This window comes from Stegodyphus dumicola, chromosome 6 (genome assembly GCF_044657685.1).
Source record: "Stegodyphus dumicola isolate Sdum_Otavi_A_Nest chromosome 6, ASM4465768v1".
Classification (NCBI taxonomy): Eukaryota; Metazoa; Arthropoda; class Arachnida; order Araneae; family Eresidae; genus Stegodyphus; species Stegodyphus dumicola.
The window spans coordinates 117,984,458-118,009,261 of record NC_140773.1 but is presented as its reverse complement, the minus strand read 5'-3'; the positions used below and the strand labels follow the sequence as shown (position 1 = coordinate 118,009,261).

The 24,804-nt window shown below is 34.1% G+C and overlaps 1 protein-coding gene across 1 annotated transcript in view; it reads left to right on the top strand.

Annotated features, from left to right (window-relative positions):
- Positions 1-24,804, top strand: part of LOC118190823 (synaptogenesis protein syg-2-like) — a 431,621-nt gene that overhangs the window by 138,987 nt on the left and 267,830 nt on the right. The window contains exon 7 of the mRNA XM_085819684.1: positions 8,523-8,816. Coding sequence (XP_085675810.1) covers positions 8,523-8,816 — 294 coding nt within the window. The remainder of the gene's footprint in view (positions 1-8,522; positions 8,817-24,804) is intronic.

Genomic DNA, 24,804 nt, shown 5'->3' with positions numbered 1-24,804 from the left:
TACAGTTTTTCTAGATTGCTCTGGTGCATCTGTTGTAAAAAATAGTAAGTACCAAAATTATGAGAATGGCTGGAGATGTTTGTCATTACAAGATTGAAAAATCCAAAGCATTTTGGGGAAATTTTCAATTTTCGGAATTTAAAAATCTTTTAACCAAATTTGCTAGAGATTCTCAACAATGTGCACATTAATAAATAATAAAAATTATTTTAATATTTCAAGGTGATAGACCATTGAGATATAGAAAATTGTAATACAGAATTTTCAAGATGTTGTTTTTAGTGAATCTGTATTGTCATTTTCCTTATATCTCACAACGGAAATGTATTTTTCATCAACTGCATTTAAAAGAGTGCTACACTAGAAAATATTATATGCGATTCCTAAGCTTTTCTTTTTTTTCCTGTATTTTCCTTACTTTAAGTTGTTGAAATTTCTAATATTCGGATGAGGCTTTGAAACATATTACGTTTTATTAAACCTTTATAGAAAATTTTATTTTAGATTTCATTATTAAGATGTTGAAAAGCTTCGCAAAATAAATATACTCTGAAGTATCGCAAATATACACTCATGTCCATAAATTAAGGATAATGCAAAATCAGGCAAAGGAAGAGTTAGAAGTAAAACAAATCTGACTTATTTGTAAAGCTTATTTATTAAACAAAAGGTAAAGAGCAAAAAAGATACTATATGTTTGATATTATTAAAAAAATTAGCGATTTTTTCTCCCTGGAGCAAATTGCAAAAAACATCTATTTACGAAAAACCAATATTACATGGTTGGTATGATTCTTAGTACATCGTATGTCTCCCAGACGATGCGATGCAGTCCGTAAAACGCCTAGGCAGGCTGAGTATCAAATTATCGATCTGATCTTGGGGGATATTACACCACTCAAAAAGCAATGCTCTCCGAAGTTCCGGTAGACATGTAGGAGGAGATTGACGAGCTCCAACTCGTCGGCCAAGCATGTCTTACACGTGCTCTACTGGATTCAAGTCCGGTGAGAATGCTGGCCAGTCCATACGGGTGATATCCTCCGATTGAAGCATTCGCTTACGATGTTTGCACGGTGAGGACGGGCGTTGTCATCCATAAACACAAACTGTGCGCCCATGGCGCCCCGAAACAAATGTGCATGTTGTTCCAGAATGACGTCCCGATAGATTTGGCTTGTCATGGTTCCAATTTGAACATGCAGGTCAGTTCTGAAACCCAGAATAATTCCACCCCAAACAAGCACTCCTGCACCACCGTAACGGTGTCGTTCAATGATGTTTTCTTGGTGGTAACGGGTACCTGGATCTCCATATGAAAGTCCGGCGAGAATCAGACTGCAAGCTAAACCTGGACTCGTCAGAAAACATCACACAAGTCCACTTTTGCGGTGTCCCCAATGCATGCTCTCTACTCCAGGCTAACCGCAGGCGACAGTGAGTTGCAGTAAGTGGAACGCATCTGACAGGTCTACGAGCATGTAGACCAATCTGCCCTAAGCGTCTGTACAGGGTCTGCCTTGAAATTGTCGTACCAGTGGCTGAAGAAACCTGACGAGACAGGTCTGAGGCTGTGCTCCGTCTGTTACTTTTGGCAGTAACTGTCAAATACCGGTTCTCATTCGGCGTTGTAGTTCTGGGGCGACCTATGCTGTAACGTCTACTCACATTACCATCATCTTGGAATCGTTGCCAAAGCCTGGAGATTCCAAGTTCTGGCTGAGTATCAAATTCCAAGCTCTGGGCAATTCCAAGTTCGTCTGATACTTCCAGTTGGGTACGCCCACGTTCCAGACGGCCGATAATTCTACCACGTAAAAAATCATCCAAATGCGTCCTTTGTGTCATAACTATTCAGTTATTGCACTGAAATGCTTATAAAACGCCTGCGAACAATTTTACTTCTTTGCCTGTATTCCTTATATATCACTCTCTTAAACTCTCGTCATTGTGACGTACCATCGGTTACTTCCTGAAATTTGCATATGATTCTTGAAGATATGTGTAGTGATTTTACAGGGGATATATTTATTTTAGAGTTCGATTTCCGCGTGACTCCGAAATATCCTTAATTTATGGACATGAGTGTATTAAAAAAGTGCTGTTAATTTCATAAAAATAAAAAATAATCATTGAATCAAAATTAATCTAAAATATTATTTATATGAAATCAATTAGTTATTAAAGTAAGATGTTGAACAATTAATTAAATACTACAAGCACGCTGTATCAATTTTAATGTTCATAAATTCCACTTTCATTTTATATAATTTAGTAATACAAATTAATGCTAAGTTCAAAATATTTTTCAGTACCATATCTGGTTTGCTCTAATTTAAATAATACTAATTTTTGATAGGAATGATTTTTATCCATATCTTAATAATACTGTCGCGAGCTACGCTTCATGGGAGATCTCTTCAAATTTGTAGCAAGAAACTGACAACTTCGTACAGTTAATAACAATACACATCAAAACAACATCTGCAAATAATTCAAGGAGAAGGCAAAAGTAAGACAAATCCTCCGTAACACGCAAGAAATATTGAAGATTTTCTAGATCACTCATAGAGTAGACTCAGCTAACTCTTTGAAACACATTCTGAATTAACTGACTGCTGTGGCTTAAGTATTGCATCTTACACTGGCTTTTTCGGCTTTCTCGAAGCTCCGAGAAAAATCGCTCGATTTGCTTGAAAACAAATGTGTCTTCCGAATATTTCCCAAGCGTCACCAAATTGGCAAGAAATTTGGCAAAATTCTGTTAGGAAAATATTTCTCATATTTTCAGAATCTAGATGAGATAGTTTTATCACGTTGTTGGATCCCGAATCGCAAGATCTACAATTCTATACTAGAATTAAACACTTATATACAAAATATGTGATTAAACTTCAATTACACGAAACTACATTCTGAAGGTAATTTGTAAAGGGCAATAATTCAAGAAATAAATAGGTAAAAATAATGCATAATATTAAAACAATATACAAAAACAGGAAATGAATTAAACGGGCTGATCTACAGAAATGTATAGCAATATTTTATTTTTATTAACCGATGAAAATTTACCTTTAAAAACGTTTGCTACAATTACATCGGGCATCATCATGATACAATAAATCTTTATAAAATTATTAATATTGGACTCACTTAGGCAAAAATGTCGAGCTATTCGAGCTCATTAATCTGTACAATAATGCATTAAAAAATAAGAGCTTTATGAGTAAAATTTATAGAGAATAATATAAAGAAAAGTATAACTATACCTTTTGCAGATGTAATCATGTAATTTGCTAAACCGCAATACGTCAGCATTAACTCAATTGAATTGCAGCTACAAAACGCTCTCTTTTAAGTGTTGAAATGCGAAATGCAGTTTTAAGTTTTGCTACCGTAAATACAGAAATGCATGGGTCAACTATTTTACATACTTGTATCGCTACGTCTCAGGGGAGGAAAGTTAAGTGTAATTTTAATAAATGAGGATTCGGGCCATTAAGTAAAGCTCCAACTTTTAGATAAAGCGAATTCCCTTGACTATTAATTCTATCCCTGTGGCTAAAGTCTAATGTAGTACTACTCGTTCCCTTTCAGTAAACAGCATGTATGACACGGTATTAAATTGCACGGTAATCACAAAACTTTCCTGAAGTATTTATTCCAATAAAGCATTGTTATCTGAGTTAAATTGACTAGATGTGAAATATAAGGGTTTTAAAATGACTATTGAAATTGAAATGATAATTATTTCAGTTTTATATACATTATTAGTATATTTATATATTCATTATATGGTTGTAGTACATTTATTAAAAGAGAGTACTCAACGTATCAGGTATTTCTCCCACTTCCCTAGCGTGCCTTCGTGGTGTAACGGTAGCACGCTGGGCCGGTATTCCAGAGGTCCATGGTTCGATTCCCGGCGAAGGCGGTTGCATATTTTTCATCTTTTCTGCTTCCAAAAAAAAATCTTAATGACTCTACAAGTGGGGCCCGAACTAAAAGAGTTGTGGTTGATGATTCTATGCACCCAGACTAGGTCCCCTAAAACCCTAGTCGCCCTTTAAAAAGGGGTGTATATAAGGTACTTCTCCCACTTCCCTAGCGTGATTTCGTGGTGTAGTGGTTTTGCACGCTGGGCCGTTATTCCAGAGGTCCGTGTTTCGATTCCCGGCAAAGGCGGTTGCATATTTTTCATCTTTACTGTTTCCAAATATCCTATTGACTCGACAAACGTATAGTTTTATGATGGCAACGAAATATTAATTATTTCATGCATTTAAAATTTCATTAATTTTATTTCATTCATTTTTTTACCTGTGAGATTTTGGCGTGAGATCTCTCTCTATATATATCTGTATCTATCTTTCTCTCTCTGTTTCTATAGCTATATATATATATATTGCTTCTGTATAGTATATCAGTAATATTGCCATACATTGCTGCAATTCAGTAAACTGAGTTCACTTAAATATTTACAGGATAGATGCAACGGGATTCGATTTGATGTCTGTTGTCCAAAATATTTCTTTGGTTTCTAGAGTGTGCTGATTTAGTTAGCAATAACGTAAATTAGTATAATATTCAAATAGCACTTAAATTTAAATGTATGTTATTAAATTATGAATGTTAAGCAATTCATTTCAGAGCAACATTTTGATGCATTTTCTCTACTTTAATATCCAGAAGTATATTTGCAAATTTTACTTTAAATTTCCTTTTATAATTTTCTAATTTGTTTTAAATGTTAATTTAGAATTTATTAAATAACCAAATATTATAAATATTGTGCTTTTGAAGCTTTGGTAGAGTTATAAGGTATTTCTCACGCCTTCTTAGTATGGCTCTTGTATGTGGTGTAATGGTCAACACACTTGGCGCGTATTCGAGAGGCCCGAGGCTCGCGTCCTGGCAAGGGTATTGCTCATTTTTCATATCTCCTGTTTTGAAATAACCTATTTCTACAGAGTTTTACCTAATGTGGTAGAAATAAAGATGCTTTTATTTAGTTTTTTTCAGTAGCAGTCAAGCATAATTATATTAAAGGAAAATAATGTTCTCATAAATGTATTCAGTAAGATGAGTTTAGCTTTGTAAAGGAGAGACACTTTTGTGCCTTTTCACGAAGTTCATAGATTTCTCAATAGAATGAAACTAAAAATGTGGTTGAATTGGCCTAGTACGAAATTTGTTTATCACATTCCTTTATACCTAAAGCCAGAACCTGTAGAAACATTAGATTATTTTAAAGCAGAGGGATCAAAAATTAGCAACGCCCTCACCGGGACTCGAACGAGTCTATCGAATCCGCGTAGAGCGTGCTGACGATTACACCACGAAGGCATGCTAAGAAGGCGTGAGAAATACTTTATATACTCCCCCCTTTTAAAGGGAGACTGGAGATTAGGGGACCCAATCGCCAAATCATGGTGATGGAGAATCATCATCCACCACTTTTTTACAGTTTGGGAGCCACTGTAGAGTCATCGAAACAGAATTTTGCTTTATTATAGATCTGAAAGTAGAATGCTTTCCTTTCTTACAATAAAGATTATTTTAATAGATCAAGCGATTTACAAACTTAGTAAAATATTATTTTTATCATTTTCAATAAATACTCTGAAAGGAATGTTTAAGGGTTCCCTCTAGGATTTTTAGCTGCACATTTCTTGTCTCTAGCGTTTGAGCAAATCTAGCTCAGTCAATAGAATACTGTGTTTAAATAATAACATATTAAATACTTTAAGAATTAGTACACTAAAATTAAATTCATAACGCCATTATACACTCTGAATTAATAGACAATACTACTCTACATATTGTTGCGTGCGTACGGGTTCGTAATAGACGGAATGCACACAGGTCCGATAATAGGTTAATAAAATTTATTTAATTAATAAAAGCACTTCAAAGTTCTGGAATTTTCCATAGAAATTCTCGTACAGGTGTTCACAGTATCACAGATTACAATCAATAGTTACGCTACTACTACTAAGAACGTTAAACACAAGGCAATGCAAAGGGCATCTAAAGAGAAAGCTAACTCGGATATATTTTAATTAACACGGAGCTACCGACTCATATAACAACAACTAAGCAAATGAGAGCAGACGCTCTCTGTTGAAAACTCTTTGAAAAATAGTTTCCAACTATAGTTTCCAAATATCTTGGAGGCCGGTTGAAAACTCTTTGAAAAACAGTTTCCAACCGGCCTCCGAGATATTTCTAGTACTTACTTTCTGATTCTCGAAATTACTGGAAAGCAATATGAGATTAGAATTACGGTTACAGCTAATATAGTGGTCACTTACATTTATTCAATTTCAATACATATTACGGTGATACGGGGACCAGACCAAAATGTCATCAAGTGGTTGCCAAATTTGGTGACTCTTGGTGATTTCTCTCCAAATTTGGCGAAAAATACGTCATTAAAACGGTTGTCAGCTTGGCGATAATTTTTGATTTTCCGGCATAGCTTTCCTTTAAAATTTGTTTCGCGTTACGTTACTCAGAAAAATACAACAATTTCACATATTGTTGCATTAAAGTTAATTATCTAAGTACAAAATTCGTAACAATATTAAGGCAAAATAAGAAAGAAGCAAAATGCGTGTAAATATCTCTCGGTCAGTTGATTTGGGTGTACATTTTTTGCTAAAGCTGCTCTTAAACGGAATCTCGTAGTCCAAAATACTTCAAATTTAACGATTTGGTTTGTTTAGAAATTTAAAGCTGTAGAAATGTGTTTTTACCCTCCACTCTAAGTGCCAAGAGAGGCATAACAAAAAATAATAAGTAGATTAATTAACAATGAATTACATCATAATCGATAAGTTAACATTGATAAGTTGCATCGATCCATAGATCATCGGCAATTAGTAAATGTATAAGATCATAGATCATCTGAACTTGAGCAACCCTACTAAACTAGTGCAAGTTATCGCTATGTCTGAAATAGTACGGTAAAGACTTGCAAAGGTTTTAAGCAGCCATTCCATTAAACTGAACTTTTAACAAATCAGGCACAATGTGAGCAACAGCTAAACCACTACTTTTCGTAATGTGAAATAAGCAGTAGCTGGTACTCAAATTTAAGAGTTTATAATGTAATCTAAGACTGCACAACCAAATACTAAGCTACAAGGTGGCTCAAATAATTTACAGGTGCATAAGTTTAAAGTAATATTGCGAGAGAATGCAAAGCCCAGATAGTTACATTTAGACCCTGGCAAAATCTAACAACGCAATGCGAGTGCCAGAAACTCTCTTTGCCTAAGATTCAGGACCTTCAGCTTAAATGCACTTAAAAATTTATTTGCATTCTGGTGAAAAATACGTTAAGAAGAAATTATAGTAAAGGTCAAAATCATAATGACTGGTTAGTTTAACGTAAGAAACTTACAAATTAATGGTGTAATTTATCACTTTCACGAAGACTAGAATACTGTTTAAAAAAGAGGTCCCATATCTTAACTCATTGATGATACCGTAAACTTTTGCTTTGTTATTTACCCTTATTTTAGTGAGATATAGTCAAAAAGGTCATGTATACTTACTATAATAAAATGTGCACAATTTTTCTTCCTGGTAAGGGAGTAATTATCTCCTCCTTTATCAGGAAGTAGTAAGTATCCTTTACCAGTAGATAGGATGGAAAAGCATGTTATCTATGCCGTTACCCTTATCATTTGACGTCGATTTGCAATGAAAAAGAATAGTGAATTAAATTTTTACTTGCATTAGATGCAAATGAAAACGTAAATAATAGTGCTCCAAACAGCAAAAGAATGAAAAAAAAAACGTAACTTGAGCATGGAAGAATAAAACAATTCAAAATGTAATATGTAAATGCAAAAGAATATTGAGAATCCAAATTTTGTTGCAAAAGAATATTGGAAATGTAGACCTTGTTGTAAAAGAAAAAAAAATGCCAAGTGACTGTAAAACAGTCTTAACCAAAGACATTTTAAATTTTATTTTAATGTTTAGCTCATATATTTTTATTTTTGCATTAGCTTTGTCAGAATTAGATCTTTCATCATTTGACGTCGATTTCTCCAGTAATATTCCAATTTCCTAGTATCAGGCACATTCATTTGCTTGATTTTGTTACATTATACACATATACATTTAAGATTTTACTTATTTAGTTTAAAATGTTAGTCTGGATCCAAATTTTAATTTTTAAATTTGTTCACACCCTTTTAATTTTGATAACTATTAGACTATTGATAATATTACCTTGCTTTGATTATTGAAGTCATTATAAAGTTAATGTCAAAATTATCGTTTTATAAAAAAGTACATCCTACGAAAGGACGAGCAGTTGCAAACAATACCCGGCATTCGAACCCGTGCCCTACGGTACAGCAGTAGGCTCCTCTAACCACTACACCCTCTGGGCGGATTCTATGAGTTTATGAAACGTAAAGCAAATTATCAATCGAAATTACTATTTTATAAATCAAATGTTATGCTTGTATAGTGACTTTATCTATTATTTTTATCTTTTGAAGTGAATCCCACAGACGTCCAGATTACGACAGCTCAAGCTCCTGTCTCTGCAGGAGAAAGAGTAGAGGTCATTTGTCAAAGCAAAGGTTCCAGACCACCAGCCAAAATCACATGGTGGAAAGACGGTAAAAATCTCAAACGCTATACTACAGACGAAGTATCGGATGATGTTACAACAAGTAAACTATTCCTCACGCCATCTAGTGAAGACAACGACAAAATTTTGACATGCCGAGCGGAGAATCCTGAAAATGCCGACAGTGCCTTAGAAGATCATTGGATACTCAATGTATACTGTAAGTATTCCAAGTTTACTCATTTGAAAAAAAAAAGTTGAATATACACTAATGCCTTTAATGAATGGCTCAGAACGTTCAATATCACTTTTGATGAATGGAAAGGAATATTCCGTATTTTCGCAGAAATTTTGATAGAAACGTATTGCGCTCTTTATTTTTTGCTGTATTACATGTTAGAGGAAAAGAAAGTATACATATAGTTAAACAAAAGATGAACAATGGGATTCATAGAATGTTGAACACAAATTATTATTGTAGCGGTGTGATATCACAACCGCTCTTGTAGACATCACAGCATCTCTCCGTATATTTGATTAAGCTGTAAAATAAATCCTGTCAGATTATAACTTATCGTCTGTGTGACGCCATGATGTTTCAGGAAAGGGAATGGACTGCAGCACACTGTATTTTATTCGAAGTTGTATTAACGGTGTAATTTATAATTTTCACAAAATTTTCACAAACACTTTGGGCAAAATGTTCAAGAAAATAAGTCTTTAATTAGCATTTATGAAACAATCTCATATGATTCATCACTTTACATACAATATGAGTTTGATATTTGAAGAGAAGAATATGAGTTTGATATTTATAAGCCATTATTAAAACTACGGGTTCTTTGTTTGCTATAGCTGTTTGCCTCATCATGGGCTTTAGATGCGTAAAAGCATCAAATAAAATTTTATCACCGCCATTTTGAGGCTGTTATAAAATGTTTAAATATCTATAAAAGATATATATATATTGGACAAATATATATATATTGGACAAATATATATATATAATACAAAAAGAGTTTCAGCGTCTTAATAACGTGGGTCCAGTTACCCGCGATTTTTGGTTTATGTGCTAGCAAGTGCAAGAAACCTCTCGCCAAAACTAAACTCGGTTTGCGGAATAAGTTGCTTGCTGATTCATTGACAAAATGACTCCTTATCTCACTTAAACTCCACCTAATCTTCATCATGATAAAATTGACGAAAGAGATAGAGGTTGTAGAAAAGAATTAACATAAAAATAACGTGTTATCAAAAGTATACCTTAAAGTGCGTTGAAGGTGCTTGGGGGTGAATAAGTGATATTAGCTCGTCTCAGAATAATATGTGAGGCAAACTTCATACAAAGCTGAAACTTAAAGTCTTAAACTCAAGTATTTTTTTTTCTTTTAACAAACGTATAATTGTCTTATTGAACTGATTCTTTTAATATCGAGTTACGCGTATAAGACTGACATAGTTTAGCAATTTTAAATAACTAATCTTATGATTTTGCTATTTTTCCTAAGATAGTAAATAAGATTTATAAGATGTCTGCCTTAAGAAGCGCCTGAAATGATACTAATAGTTAAGTAAAGAAATTTATGTATCAGTTATTTTTACTTTGATAGAACAGTGAGAATTTAAAAATAGAACTTAATAATTAAGCTCTATTAAGCCATTTAAAAATAACCTTATATGTCGGTAAATATGAAAGTACCGTTTTCAAGAAACAAACCTTTAGTACTCCAGCAATCGGTCTCAGAACATTATGTCTCGCTGAAAAGAAAGATACCCAAAACGGACAAAATCAAATTACCATATTCATTTAATTATCGGAGACAATAGAATGTGCTTCCGCAAATTAACCTGTTGAGTTCTGCACTGAATACAAAATGTCATCTGCACAAGAGAATGGACGACGTGGATTCCACCCCATGGCGTAAGAATGATCCACAAAGAATTATTCGTCCCAACACGATATTTTAGCTTTTATCTGCATGACATTCCCATTCTTATTTGGAACAGATTTCCTTATTATCTGTTCTGGTCACGCAGCGTGTTGGATAGCGATGTTCAGCATAACAATTCGTAGAAAGCTAAATAATGAGATAGGCTTAAACGAATTCGTTTTCTTATTTCTCTATTGATTTTCCTTGTTAAGTTCTATTTCAAGAGCATTTCATTCAGTTTCTTTTTAAATTAAAAGTTATTGTATTCCCTGCAAACGAAATATATTTTGCATTACGTTTACTACAGAGAGGAAAATGCTGATGTATATTTAACTCACTGGTTTTCCATTTTTTAAATGACAGCTAATTTCGCCTGTAAGAGCAAACTATACTTTCTGGTAATAAAACGCCAGCTTATAGTGGGAAATCAAACATCATACTGCATTATCTATACTTAACTAATACAACATAATCTATATCGAGAGCCTCAATAAGAAAAATGCAGTAATAAAATTCATAAAAATCCTAATTTTACAATTTAATTCCTGGATAATTTATAGCATTATTCATCAATTCCTATACATACATCTACCAAAATAAGTTATTAAATTTCCACATAAATAGCATATTGATCTTATGTCAGTAATGGGTAAATAAATAAAAAATTCATAACTGATTATTTCTGGTCCCTTAAACATTCCTATAACATCGGAAAGAAACAGTTAACATAGTGATCTACAGATAGTGAAATAAATTTTCTCTAATACTTCTGAGATACAAAATTGATAAACTTCACTTTCTCATCGTTAATCATTTTTGTTCGTTGTTGTTGTATTTTATTATGGCAAAGCACACTAGGGCTATCTGCTTAAGGGGAGGGATGCCTTCGTGGAGGACTTTCTAAGGGAAACTGGCTCGTATACACGTTACACATGGGAAAAACCACGAAAACACCCATGCAGCCAGCCCGTTCGCGGGATTCGAACGTCGAACCGAACTACCAGTGTTCAGCGACTCTACCGCTCGGCCGCTGGTGGGCCCATTTTTGTTCGATAATGAACGGTGAGAACATGTTTTCAACTGTAATCACTTTAGAATCATACAATAAACGTTTAATTAAAATTATTCAAAGTGTTTCTTATCTATGAATACATACCAATTTCACTTTAAAAATTTAATTTCCATACAGGTTTTCAGTTTTTCTCATAATTCATATTTATTTTATTTTTGTTGTTTTCGGTATATGGTATTCCTATTGTTGCTTCTTTTTTATTATCAACTTTACTCTACTGTGTCTATCTATGCGATGCATTCTGGCAAAACCTTTCAAAAACCACTTCTTTCCCTACGGATTTAAGAGAAATGAGTGTCAGTTTTCCAACAAAATCTAAATATTTTTTTACTAAAATAACACAAGTTTAACTGCGATCTTCTAACTCGAAATCTCTTGAGTATTGGGACACCTTTTAAGTAAGCTAAACTTATATTTTCTAGTTTAGTTTAAAAAAGCGGCCCAAGTGCTACGAAGAGTAGTTAATTCCTATATGATGACAGTTATATGAAAATTATGTAGGTCGTTGCATATTAATGAAGGCGTTAACTGCCACTGCATTCATAAAAATTTAGAACTCTTTATTAAGTACTACCGAATGTTTCATTTTGCTTAATAAGCTGACTTACCCTTTTAATTTCACTAAAGATAGTTTATAGTTATTATTTTCTTCTTATAAATATCCATTGCTGGGGTGGATAAACCCATTTGACGTTTTCTTTCTGTTAACCGTTGACACTCCCAAGAATGTTATTTTTTCATATATTAACTCTTAAGCAATGTAGCTAATTTTATATCGCAGGTAAAAAAAAAAATCAAAATTATTTTCAATGACTTAAGTAATGTTTTAATCCTTTTAAGAAAGATTACAAATGTCGACTTGTACATAGTAGAAACTGTATTATAAAGCCTCTCATTAGTTCGTTCTGCACACCATGTTCAAGTTACCCCTCTATACAGAAATACATAGCAATACTTTCACGGCAAAGGCTGAAATGTATCATTTTGAAGACTAATATATTCTCATAGACTCCAAAGCATATATTTGTGCTATTACAAGATATACGCTGTATATATATATATATGTGTGTGTGTGTGTGTGTGTGTGTCAGGCGCACAGAAAGATGATGATTCCGTAAATACATTTCCTGTTTAATCGAATGTGGTGAATGGCTAAGGGAACTATTTACCGAAGGCAACGGTTTCTTTTTCAGAGAAAATCTGCCTCGTCTTCATGATACACAGGAGAAAACCGCGAAAATACATATACGCAGCCAGCCTATTTACTGGGATTCAAGTCTTGACGAGTTAACGTTTTTCAGCGGTGTTATACACTAGATTACTGCTAGTTAATTAGCGAGTAGGAGTTCCAAGAGTCTTCTTGAGAGGCTGGTAAGAGGAAAAGAGTGATATATCGGATACTGTATTTTACAATGCATCATGATCCAGACAGGAAGGATGTTAGTAGAAGTCCCACATTTAATCAAAACATGTGACGAAATTTCAAAATTTGACTTTATTTATTTTATAATTTTTTCATCCTTTTTTTCTTCCTTGTGTTTGGCACAGATTTAATCAAAACTCTGTCGATTTCGAGGGCAAACAGGTACAGGTCCTTTTTCATCAGCAGAAAAGAAATGTCCCTTAAAAGTGGCCAAAATACAATGTTGCATCTTTACTTCCATGACTAAACATAAACTTTTAAGTTTTATTTATGGCGTGAAAAAGTTTATCTTTTGAAAGAAACATTTATTGTAAGCTTCACATACGAGCGATGTTATGAATAAAATGCAGAGTTACATCTTAATTAATAAATCTTTTATTTCTTAAATAAGAGATTAAATATCCACAGGCTTGTAATTTATAAGGAAACATTGTAAGGATCTTAAGTTTTACTAACGTTTATTTTATTTTAAATCTTTACTATCACTTCTTATTTTCTACTTCCGGCCAGAATTATAAGCGTGAAGTTTTTTATGCAAAGTTTGTCTGGCGAACGCCAAGTATTTAAGTGTGGCCTTTTTGCCAAGCGAAAGAGAGGAAGCAGTGAGTTCGAAGCAGGCCGCTTACCTTAGAAGTTACGCAGTTGCTATTTGCCTTCCAGGCCAGAGGTTTTAATCCTCTTGATAATTTTAAACGTATTGTAGTGTTAACAGTTCTCTGTACTACATACGGCTTCCTGTTAATATAAGGCCAATCTTACACGTGTATTATTCTAAAGTTAAATTAGAGTTTAGTTTTATTTTGATATCTTTTACGTTAGACCCCGAGTGGAGGGTCATTGTATTCCGAAGTACGGAAGTCATTGTATATAAAGAAAAATAAAGGGTTTGTATACCCTTCGTCTGTATCCTGTCTACTTACTACAATTAGTGAACATAGCTTTAGTAAGCTCTCTGTTCTTAGTCAGGTCTTTGTATGTTTCAGAAGAAGGTTAGAAGAAACATTGAACCTGATAGTGGCGCCCAACGAAGAAGAATAACCATGGCCGAGTTTCAAGAAGAACCTGTGCTGCCTGCAGAAACGGCTCAGAATCCAGAAATGCCAGCTGCCGCCCTGGAAGGATTTGGGTACATCGTCCAGACCATGCGCGCTTCGATGAAACCAGAAGCAACATTTAATGGAAACTCACCGGTAACCAGTTTTTTGGAAAAATTGGATGACCACTTCATGGTCTACCCCGTGCACGAGTTGCAAAAAGTTACCTTAGCTACCAGCGCTTTGAGGGGCCAAGCGTTTAACTGGTTCAAATGTATCGGCAGAAGTCTCTTGGGTCAAGCAGGAAGTCCTACTAAAAGAAACTACTACTACTAGGAAGACTGCCCTACTAAAAGCCTTCCCTGTGGTAAGGGATCGTGCGAAATTAGAAACGGAACTTTTTAGCATATATCAACAAAGAATCGAAAACCTCTCGAGCTTTATTTTAAGAAAAATTCACGTTTTCAAGCTCTTGTATGGAAACCGTCCGGATCCTGAAATAATTCAAGTGATTTTGCCGAGGTTACTACCCCAAGTGCAAGACTTTATCGAATTGAGAAATCCGACTACACTGGAAAAGTTATTTGAGCTAGCAATCCAGTTTGAAAGTAGAAGAACGGCGGACGTCGAAAGAAGACGCCAGTATCAACAGCGAAACCAATTTGGTACGCCAAGACTACAGCAAACTCAAGCATACGGCTACGGAGAAAAAGCGAATCAGTGGGCAAGGAAACCCGAGCATTCAAAAACAGCCGGCGAACGTCGACAGTTCAATAGCAACCCAGGAAAAAAGTCTCAAGGCCAGTGGAGAAAGAAGGAAAGCACCGAAAGGAAAAATAATTTAAACTAAAACGGATTTCTGCTGACGAGAGGGTGCGGAAATCCGAAGGCCACGAAAACCCCTCTTCCTACAAGTTAAATACAGTAATGGTGAAAAATTTGACTCTTCCGAAGATTGAAGTCTTGGTGAATAATATCTCGGCCACCGCACTCCTGGATACCGGCGCGCAGTGTTCCTGTGTGGCAGAAGTCTTTTTTAGAAAGTATTTTTGCAAATACCGCATATATAATGCGGATAATACGACAGTATTAGCGGCGCAAGGAAAAGAATGTAAGTGCGTAGGTAAAGTACCTTTATATATCCGTATCAAGGACGAACAAGTAAAGGTGATGTTTTTTATAGTAAAGAATTTGCAAGCACATTTAATCCTAGGAATAGACTTTCTTTCAGACGCACAAGCTACACTGGATTTTAATGAAGCGTCCCTTAGGCTGACAATGAAACCAGTGCGTGTAGAAAAGGTTGAACCGCCAAGGTTAAATCTTGACCACCTGCCTAATGACGAGCAAGATAGAATCCGACAAGTGGTAAGTGAATTTGCTTCCTTATTTAGTGATATTCCAGGATTTACTCAGGTTACTAACCATAGTATTGACACCGGAGATGCATTGCCAGTTCGTCAAAAACCATACCAGTATGATAAGAATAAGGAAAAAATTATAGAATGGCATATTACCGATATGCTACGTAAAAAGATCATAACGCCCATCTCAAGTAGTTATGCTAGCCCGGTGGTTTTATGTAAGAAAAATAATGATTATCCTTTGGAGCATCCAAAAAGGTGGAGATTCGCTATTGATTACCGTAAACTAAATTCCATAACGAAATATCCGGTATATCCGTTACCGATCATAGAAAAAATTTTAAGCAACATAAAATCAACCAAATTTATGACGACTTTAGACTTAACGAATGGTTATTTTCAAATAGGGGTCAGGCCTGAGGACGTGCCTAAGACTGCTTTTATAACCAAGTCTGGCACTTATGCATTTTTGCGTATGCCGTTTGGCCTTTCTGGGGCCCCAGCAACATTTCAGCGATGCATGGACATTGTGTTAAGACCTGTTCTTGGAAAGTCCACGTTTATCTATTTAGACGATATCATTATTACTAGTGATAATCTCGACCAACATATACAGGATTTAAGACAGGTGTTTTCTTTATTAAATGAGGCCGGTCTAAAAGTTAATGTCGAAAAGTGTAAATTTGCAGCCCCTGAATTAAAATATTTAGGTTACAAAATATCGCAAAAAGGGATCGAGACAGATGAATCAAAAATAATCGCTGTACAAAAGTATCCGACTCCAAACACGGCAAAGAAACTCTCTTCTTTTTTAGGACTTTGTTGATATTATAGGTCCTTTATAAAAGATTTGGCGGCTATCGCTGAGCCATTGTTAAAATTAAAAAGGAAAAAGGCAAGATTCTCGTGGACGGCCGAAGCCAATAGTGCTTTCGAAAAATTAAAACAAGCATTAACGCAAGCCCCTGTGTTGAAATTTCCTGAAAAGGATGAAAATTTAGAAATTTCAGCGGATGCTTCGGATTATGCGGTAGGAGCGGTACTTTCGCAAAATCAGCAGCCCGTGGCATTTTTTAGCCGAACTTTAAATCAAACACAAAGAAACTATTCCGCGACCGAGAGACAGGCACTTGCAGTTCTGTTAGCAGTGCAAAAGTTCCGAGTCTATTTTGGAAAGGCGCCGATAACAGTATATTCTGATCATGCGGCGGTAACTAGATTGTACTCAGGGAAAAATTTATCCCCAAGGTTAATAAGCTGGGCACTCAAGCTGCAAGAATATAATCTGGTAATCAAGCATACCCCCGGAAAGGAAAATATCGTAGCAGATGCCCTATCACGAATTAAATTAGACGAACAGGGTAATACCGTAAAAGTTGCAATGCTTACAGCGTGTACAATAAATTCCCGAGAAACTGTAATAACCGAACTGGGTAAGGATCCTGAGTTTGGAAGTATTTATGAGTATTTGAAGGATCCTGAAAATTTTAGCCACCAAGATATTGCGGCGATAAGAAATAGGGCGGCCCATTACGAACTAATAGATGGTCTATTATTTTATACAAAAACTACGAATTCCAACAACGAATTTCGACCTGTTATCCCAGCTAGTCTTAGATTAAATATCCTGCAAGAGCTCCATGACAGCCCTTTAGCTTCTCATGCTGGTATTTGAAAAACTATCCAACGCGTACGCGAGGCAGTCTACTTTCCTGAACTGCAAAAGTTAACAAGGGCGTATGTCCAGTCCTGCCCAACATGTCAAGCCGTTAATTATATTAATTTCCGCCCGGCCGGGTTTCTAAATAGTATTAAATCCGAATTTCCAAATGAAATAATTGGCATCGATTTATTGGGCCCTTTCCCAAAAAGTCACTTAAACAAAAGTCGCTATCTCCTTGTTATGGTTGATCATTTTAGTAAATGGACCGAAATTGTTCCCTTAAAACGAGCCTCCGCGAAATTAGTTACCGATTCTATTTTAAATAAATATATTTTAAAATACGGGGCGCCCCTAAAAGTTATATCGGATAATGGTCCTCAATTTGTAAGTAATATATTTGAAGACATGTGCCAAAAACTGGGCATACGTCATTTAAAAATGGTCCCGTATCGGCCGCAATCAAATATAGCGGAACGGGTCAACAGAAATATAGTGAAAATTATCCGTAGTTATGTTAAAAATTTTCATAAAAGCTGGGATAACTATGTCAATGAAATTGCTTTCGCCCTTACGACCGCAAAACATGATACAACGGGCAAAACTCCTGCTGAGTTATTTCTAGGCAGAAAGATTATAACACCGTTAGGTAAATTATTTTATGTGCAACAAAGAGCCCCAGAATTTAAAATGGGCGATATAGAAAAACTAATTAAGGAAGCAAAGAAGAATACTGAAGTAGCACAAAGAAAACAAAAACTGTATTATGACTTGAAACAACGGGGAGTAACTTATAAAGTAGGGGATGAAGTTTTAAAAATTAAGCATTCACTTTCTTCAGCACCAGAAGATAAAACTGCCAAATTTTTTCCACGATTTGAAGGACCATATGTTATAGAAAAAATAACTCACGCTGTTGTAGTGTTAAAGGCCAGAAATGGTGAAACCTGTTCCGCAAATATTGATCAAATTAAGCCCTACTTCGATCGTAATAAAATGCAAATATTTTCAGATCTTTTGCAGGATCCGGCACGGCAGACACCGCAGGTACAAGTTCCAGAGGTGGGAAAACGACAAGTACAAGGGCAAGCCAATGAGAGACAGAAGCAAGTGAAAAGAAAATTGCCCCGCGGAAAAATTGAAGGTAAAAAGAAAAAGAAGCCGTTCCACCGTCCAGAAAACAGAGTTCACGAACACCCCCAGAATGAAGAAGGGAGAAGGACGACGTACGTGAAGAGGACCAGGAGAAATGACGGCAACTCTAACCCGGCTTTAAAACGGAAGATCGACTCATCCGACAGAACTCTCCGCAGCAAAAGTCGCCGAACTGCGGAAGGGCCATCAGCGGCGGAGGAAAAAGTACAAGAAAAATTTGAACGGCCAACAACGAGGTCTAAGCAGGATCACAACAGAAGTTTCCCGGTTCCACCAAGACCAGCTGCCTTTAAACGGCCAAGACCACAAGCAGAGGAGAAAAGGAAGGTGTTCAAGAGTGGCCGTACTGGTGAAAAACGGAAGCTTCCAGAGGAAAGCACTGAAGGGCGAGCCCGTACAAGAAGGAGGATAAACCAGGCTAATATCTGCAGTAGCTTTAAAGACTGGGCCCAGAAAAGGATGTCCGAATATTACAAAGATAAGTAAATTTTTATGTTACTTTGCAAACTTAAGTTAATCTTTCATTCTTACTGCAAGTGGCAGATTTCAAGAAGTTTTACCTCATGCGAGGTCTACCTTTATCGCCAAAAGGGCGAGAAATGAGTTGTTACCGATTTTCGTATTATGTTTTTAAATTACTCGCGCGTAAAACTAAAGTTGATGTATAATAGCGTTGTGTAAACTTAAATTTTTGTAAAAAGCTATTGTATAAATTTTATTTAAAACATTCTAGCAAGAGAGAAGTTTTAGTCTGAAAGACTTTTTGAAATGTAGTATTATTTCAATGTAGAAAGAATTGGCACTTGCTTTGAAAAGAATAGAAGTTAACAATGTACTACTAATGTATGTTTTCAAATGTGTAAAATTAACGCCATGTTGATATGTTCTGTTATTTTAAATGTTAGGAAATACCGTGATATGGTAAAAGTGAAAGTAATGTTAAAAATTTGTTATTCGTATGACTGTAAAGATTAAATCATGGCGAATATGTGGTAAAGGTTGAATGATGTAGTTAGGCTCTCTGACGCTACACTTTAGAGTTAGCCACTTTTAGAATAGTACCTCAGGGTTAGAGTTGAAAGTAGGGTGCGTTAAGAGGTCTCGTTATGTTGAATTTTAACACGTTAGTGTTTTGATTGTAGGAGGAAGTGTGCACACGTAGACAGAAACACATTCGTGTTTGGTGTTCTTTTACAACACATGTCAGAGAGCACGGGGAGAGATAATTAAAATAGTCATGAATGAAATAAGAATGTTAAGAGAAGTATATTCTATATGTTATTTGCAATGTCATTGTGTAACATTTCATTAAACTAGTTTTCCTTCCAGATCTCTGGAAGGAACCAGAATTGAATAAAGCTCCTAGTTAGATGCAGTACAGATGAAAAAAAAGATTGTTGTATATCCTGGGAGCTGATATTGTAACAAATTTCTTTCTTTTAAATTTTTCTAGTTTCTAGCGAAGCATTTTTTGTAAAAGGTTGGCCTCGCGTTAGATTCTAGAGCTAAAAGTTTTCAACAAGGTCGTTTTAGACCTCAGTTTCAAACTAATTAACTCTGGCGGGAAGTATGTAAGGATCTTAAGTTTTACTAACGTTTATTTTATTTTAAATCTTTACTATCACTTCTTATTTTCTACTTCCGGCCAGAATTATAAGCGTGAAGGTTTTTATGCAAAGTTTGTCTGGCGAACGCCAAGTATTTAAGTGTGGCCTTTTTGCCAAGCGAAAGAGAGGAAGCAGTGAGTTCGAAGCAGGCCGCTTACCTTAGAAGTTACGCAGTTGCTATTTGCCTTCCAGGCCAGAGGTTTTAATCCTCTTGATAAATTAAAAGTATTGTAGTGTTCACAGTCTCTGTGCTACATACGCTTCCTGTTATTATAAGGCCAATCTTACACGTGTATTATTCTAAAGTTAAATTAGAGTTTAGTTTTATTTTGATATCTTTTACGTTAGACCCCGAGTGGAGGGTCATTGTATTCCGAAGTACGGAAGTCATTGTATATAAAGAAAAATAAAGGGTTTGTATACCCTTCGTCTGTATCCTGTCTACTTACTACAATTAGTGAACATAGCTTTAGTAAGCTCTCTGTTCTTAGTCAGGTCCTTGTATGTTTCCGAAGAAGGTTAGAAGAAACATTGAACCTGATAACATATTGTCAACATAGCTTAGCACTACTGCTTTTAATAGCTCATTTTAAATGCATGCAAAAAACAGTAGATGAATGAGTGTTATATTGCAAGTTGTTTCTTTTCTTACTTTTCTAATATTTCAAATTTTAAAACGAAAGATATTTGGTTGAATTTTTGAAATTTTATTAGTATATTTTCGAAGAATATGTCTACAGTATGAAATTTTTATATTGCAGTTTTATACTTTAAAACTGAAACAAATGCATCATTCGTTTTCTCCTCAATATCATTCCGATATCATCACTGGTGCAACAGATTCACTCATTTCTGTTCCCTTGAATAACTCGTGAGATTAATGGAGTATGACAAAAAAAAAAAAAAAAAAATAACGATTACATAAACCAATGCAGTCATCATATGAAAACTAAATTTACTTTAAAATCAGAATTCTAATTAAAATACAGAATTTATTTAACTATAAATCCCTCTTCTTGTTTTACAATAATTGGATTTGAAACTGAATTTCTAAGTATTTTTATTTCTTCTTATTTAGCTCTGAAGGGAAAGTGTGTTAGATTAAATCTTTTAAACTAAATTCTTCTTTACTAAGTTCTAACAACGAATACGAAACTGCAGTGCTTCAATATTTCTTGAATGCTATTGTTATTTCAGGTTTTATGGAAGTATTACCCTAGGGAAAAAGCAGGAGAAATTCTATGCATATATTTCGTTCAAGTTACGTTTTTCGTAATTTTGATTCAAGAAGGCGTTCACTTTTAACTGTTTCATTTTTATTATACTGTAATGTAGTCAATTCTTTTGAAATGTTTTACAGATATATTGAGCTCCCATCTAAAGAATCCAAAACACTCAATACTTAAGAGGTATTTAAATAAAGATGTTAATTTTAGTTTCGAATTTCGCACTTTATCTCTGTGGATTTTCATCTTATTTTGCAAACTCGGCGAAATGCAATGTTTACAATACTGCTGAAATTTACGCTTTGAAATCATTATGATCATAACAATACCGTAACTCCCATATGAGTCTAGTTGCTTTCGTTCAAGGATATATAAAATACCTTTTTTCTGAATTTGTATAGAATGCTAAGTTTGCTGTTTTGGATATGTTTTACTCCTTTTATTATTATATGGATATAAAAGAATCGAATGTTTTAATTAAAAGAAATATTAATAAGTAATTCTATAAAATGGATGGACCTGATGAATATACTGACAATGATAAATACTGCATAATTATTTATGGAAATTCTATTTCATTTCAAATTCCGCAGTTTAACATATTTCATTGCTTTAAGAAAAAACATATTATGCAAAAAAGCGAAATCCCATACAATTATGCAACTATTATGCTAATGAGTGTAATATTTAATTCATAATTATAACAAAACAGTTAATAAAAAGAAAGTTTATTTAATGCTATGAAAGAGAAATTTGCACATTAAGAACAAAATCTTGCAAAACACTGACCTATAAATAATTTCTCAGTAGATAGCTTTTCATTATATATATTTACACATGCATAAAATTTTGGGTAAAACCTCAGACTACACTGCATAAATAAATTTGCGAATGCTAAGTGGCATCCTCCACGAAGGCATCCCTTCTGTTAGTTAGCCCTTGCGTGCTTTGACATAATTAAATAAACTAAACCAAACCAGACGTCTTCAATTTAATCATAAGTAAACGTACTGTATCTCAGAAGTATTATTGACAGATTTGATTCCGATTTAAGTAAATTCTGTTTGAGTAAAGCTTAATTAGTGTTAGGATTTTTCTGAAGTTCTATTGCATAAAGTGGGTTTTAATGTGTAAATAGTACGTATCCATGAAAACAAAAACTGGAATTACAGTAGGCACCACTAAATATGGTCAAGTTTTTTCATGAATCTGTAAAATATTTTAACCAAAGAACGGATTGAAAAAAGTCAAAAATGTTTGTTTCTAAAATTTTTGTTTGTTTTATTTCAATCTCAAACGACAACTTCTGCGACATATGCTATGAATTTACTAATGATATTTATTACAAAGAATTACAAATTACAGACTATCAACTAAATAAGCTCTCCCTCTTCAAAGAAACATTTGAAGGTAAGATTCGAAATTCTTTCGGGAAATTGGAACAGAGTTGCACATTATTTCTGCAATTTTGTTTTGTTCCTTTGACAAAAAATCGATATTTATATTCATACAAAATCTCATAAATTTTGTAAGAAATCATGCCTTTCCTGGTGTCGGAAACGAAATCTAAAGCTAAGCGAGTTGTTGTGGTAGCATTTATCCTATAAAAGCATATGAAATGAATACTCTATACTTTAACATTACATATTGTTAAAATATCACTTTTTTAATATTGTTAATTATTTTTATTTATTAAAACTGTTTAAAACAATTTTTAATTGATTGAATTAATATATTAACCACTAAAAACACATTTTTTCATAAAATTTAAATATCATTATTAAGTTTTGAGAAATGATATCATTAAAATATTAAATTTTATTAATTAGTGAAAGCTGATAGAAATTTTTACAAGTAACTTCGCAATGAATGCGACAACCATCCGTTAGACCTGCCAAGTTCAGCAAATTTTCACCGTTTTGGAAAAGAACAGTTAAAAATAATTATAGCCTGAAGTTAAAGCAATCGAGTATGAGATGAATTTACGGGTAGTTACATTACCGTAATAAGCAGATATCAAACACTGGAGATAATTAATAATTGCAAGTGACGTCCACCAAACTGAGATTACCGCTTAATTAAATTTTACCAGCATACACTTAGGCTAGAAAACGTTTATCGCAAATTAAAGTTCTGTTGCATTGTAAAGCTAACGCAGCAGCAGTCACATGCGGAAAAATATGAAACGGGTGACTAAGGCTACAGAACTCAGCAGTTTTATTCCAATAATTCTAAATTTTTATTGTAACTATATTAATTTAAGAGAAGCTGCGTTTATCTGGAAAAGCGGTTTTCTAAAGAAAAGTTATTGTTTGATACTATTTTTTTTACTGTAACATCATGATCCATAATATTTCCCTTAAATGGTAACATCATATTATAACTAATATATATATATATATAGGAAAACTTCTAGGGAAGGTGGGCACATCATAAGGATTAAGAATTGCATAGGAGCCTATACCCGGAAATGTCAGGGGTAAGTGGTAGCAGAGGTAGATGATGGGATAGGAAACAAGAGAGTATTTAATTTTAAACATTTATTCGACATGAATACAGATGGTGTTTCGACAGCTTGAATGTTACAAAAGATTCTCGAAGTTTGCGCCATCAGATGCCAAACATGACTGACAGACCTTTGATTGCTGAACTTGTTCAAACACTCTGGAAGTTTCTTTGATTGTAGCATACGTATATATATTATAAAATTATTTTGTACTAAAGATATTTGGTTAATATTTCATTGCGTGTTTCTTTAGATTCAATATAAGAAATGTTAATATTGTAGCGTAGTGAAAACTGTGCTTTATGCTCTTTAATACCTCTAATGTTAATCCTAGCAAAGACATTTTCTAAATTTAGGTTCATAAAAATAATTTCACCACAGTACGCAGAGATAGTTTCATGAAAATAAGCTGAATATTTTATGGATAACATATTCTAAAGTTCCTAGTTTATTAATATTCATTATTTTTGAATTTGTCAAAAAGTGGGAAATTCTATGCTTTCTTATGAAAGATTCGTCGAGCAAAAGGACTCATTTAGATAAATTTGAATTCCTGTTAACTAAGAAATTCAAAATCTAGGAAAAAATAATGTTTAGATCAAATAAAATGTTATTTTTATTACCTTCGGCGAACTATTGCAATCGTAAAGTATTATACGTATTGTAATCGCAAACAATTTCGGGTATCATATTTCAACAAAAATATCCATTTTATCAACTCAATTTTGTTTTCTTTTGAGATTTGGCAGCTGATACTTTTAAGTTGCTATGGAAATATGTTCCGAATATTTTTGCTTACAATTGTTAGTTTAAGATCATTTTTAACATGGGGTGCAAAAATAAACATTTTCCACATAATTAACTTTTTAAATTTTTATAAAGAAGAAAACGCGGCTCAAGCTCACAAAGATCTCTTTGTTAGGAAGCTTATGATGTTGACCGCTTAATAGACCGTATGTGCCAGTATCAATTAAAAAATGTCGTTCCAGAAATTTTTCTCTTGAAATTCTAACCGAAATTTTGAAGTTGATGATGACAAAAGGAAGGCCATAATCGATTCCAATCGTGATACTGTAAGGATCTTAAGTTTTACTAACGTTTATTAGTCCAAAGGGATTTGAATCCCGAAGGACTATTAGTTTCGTTTTGGCATTTTGCGTCGGACGGATAAATGTCGGTTCACTTTTCAAACTGTTGCCATAAAATGTTAGAGTCCTGCATTATATTTGA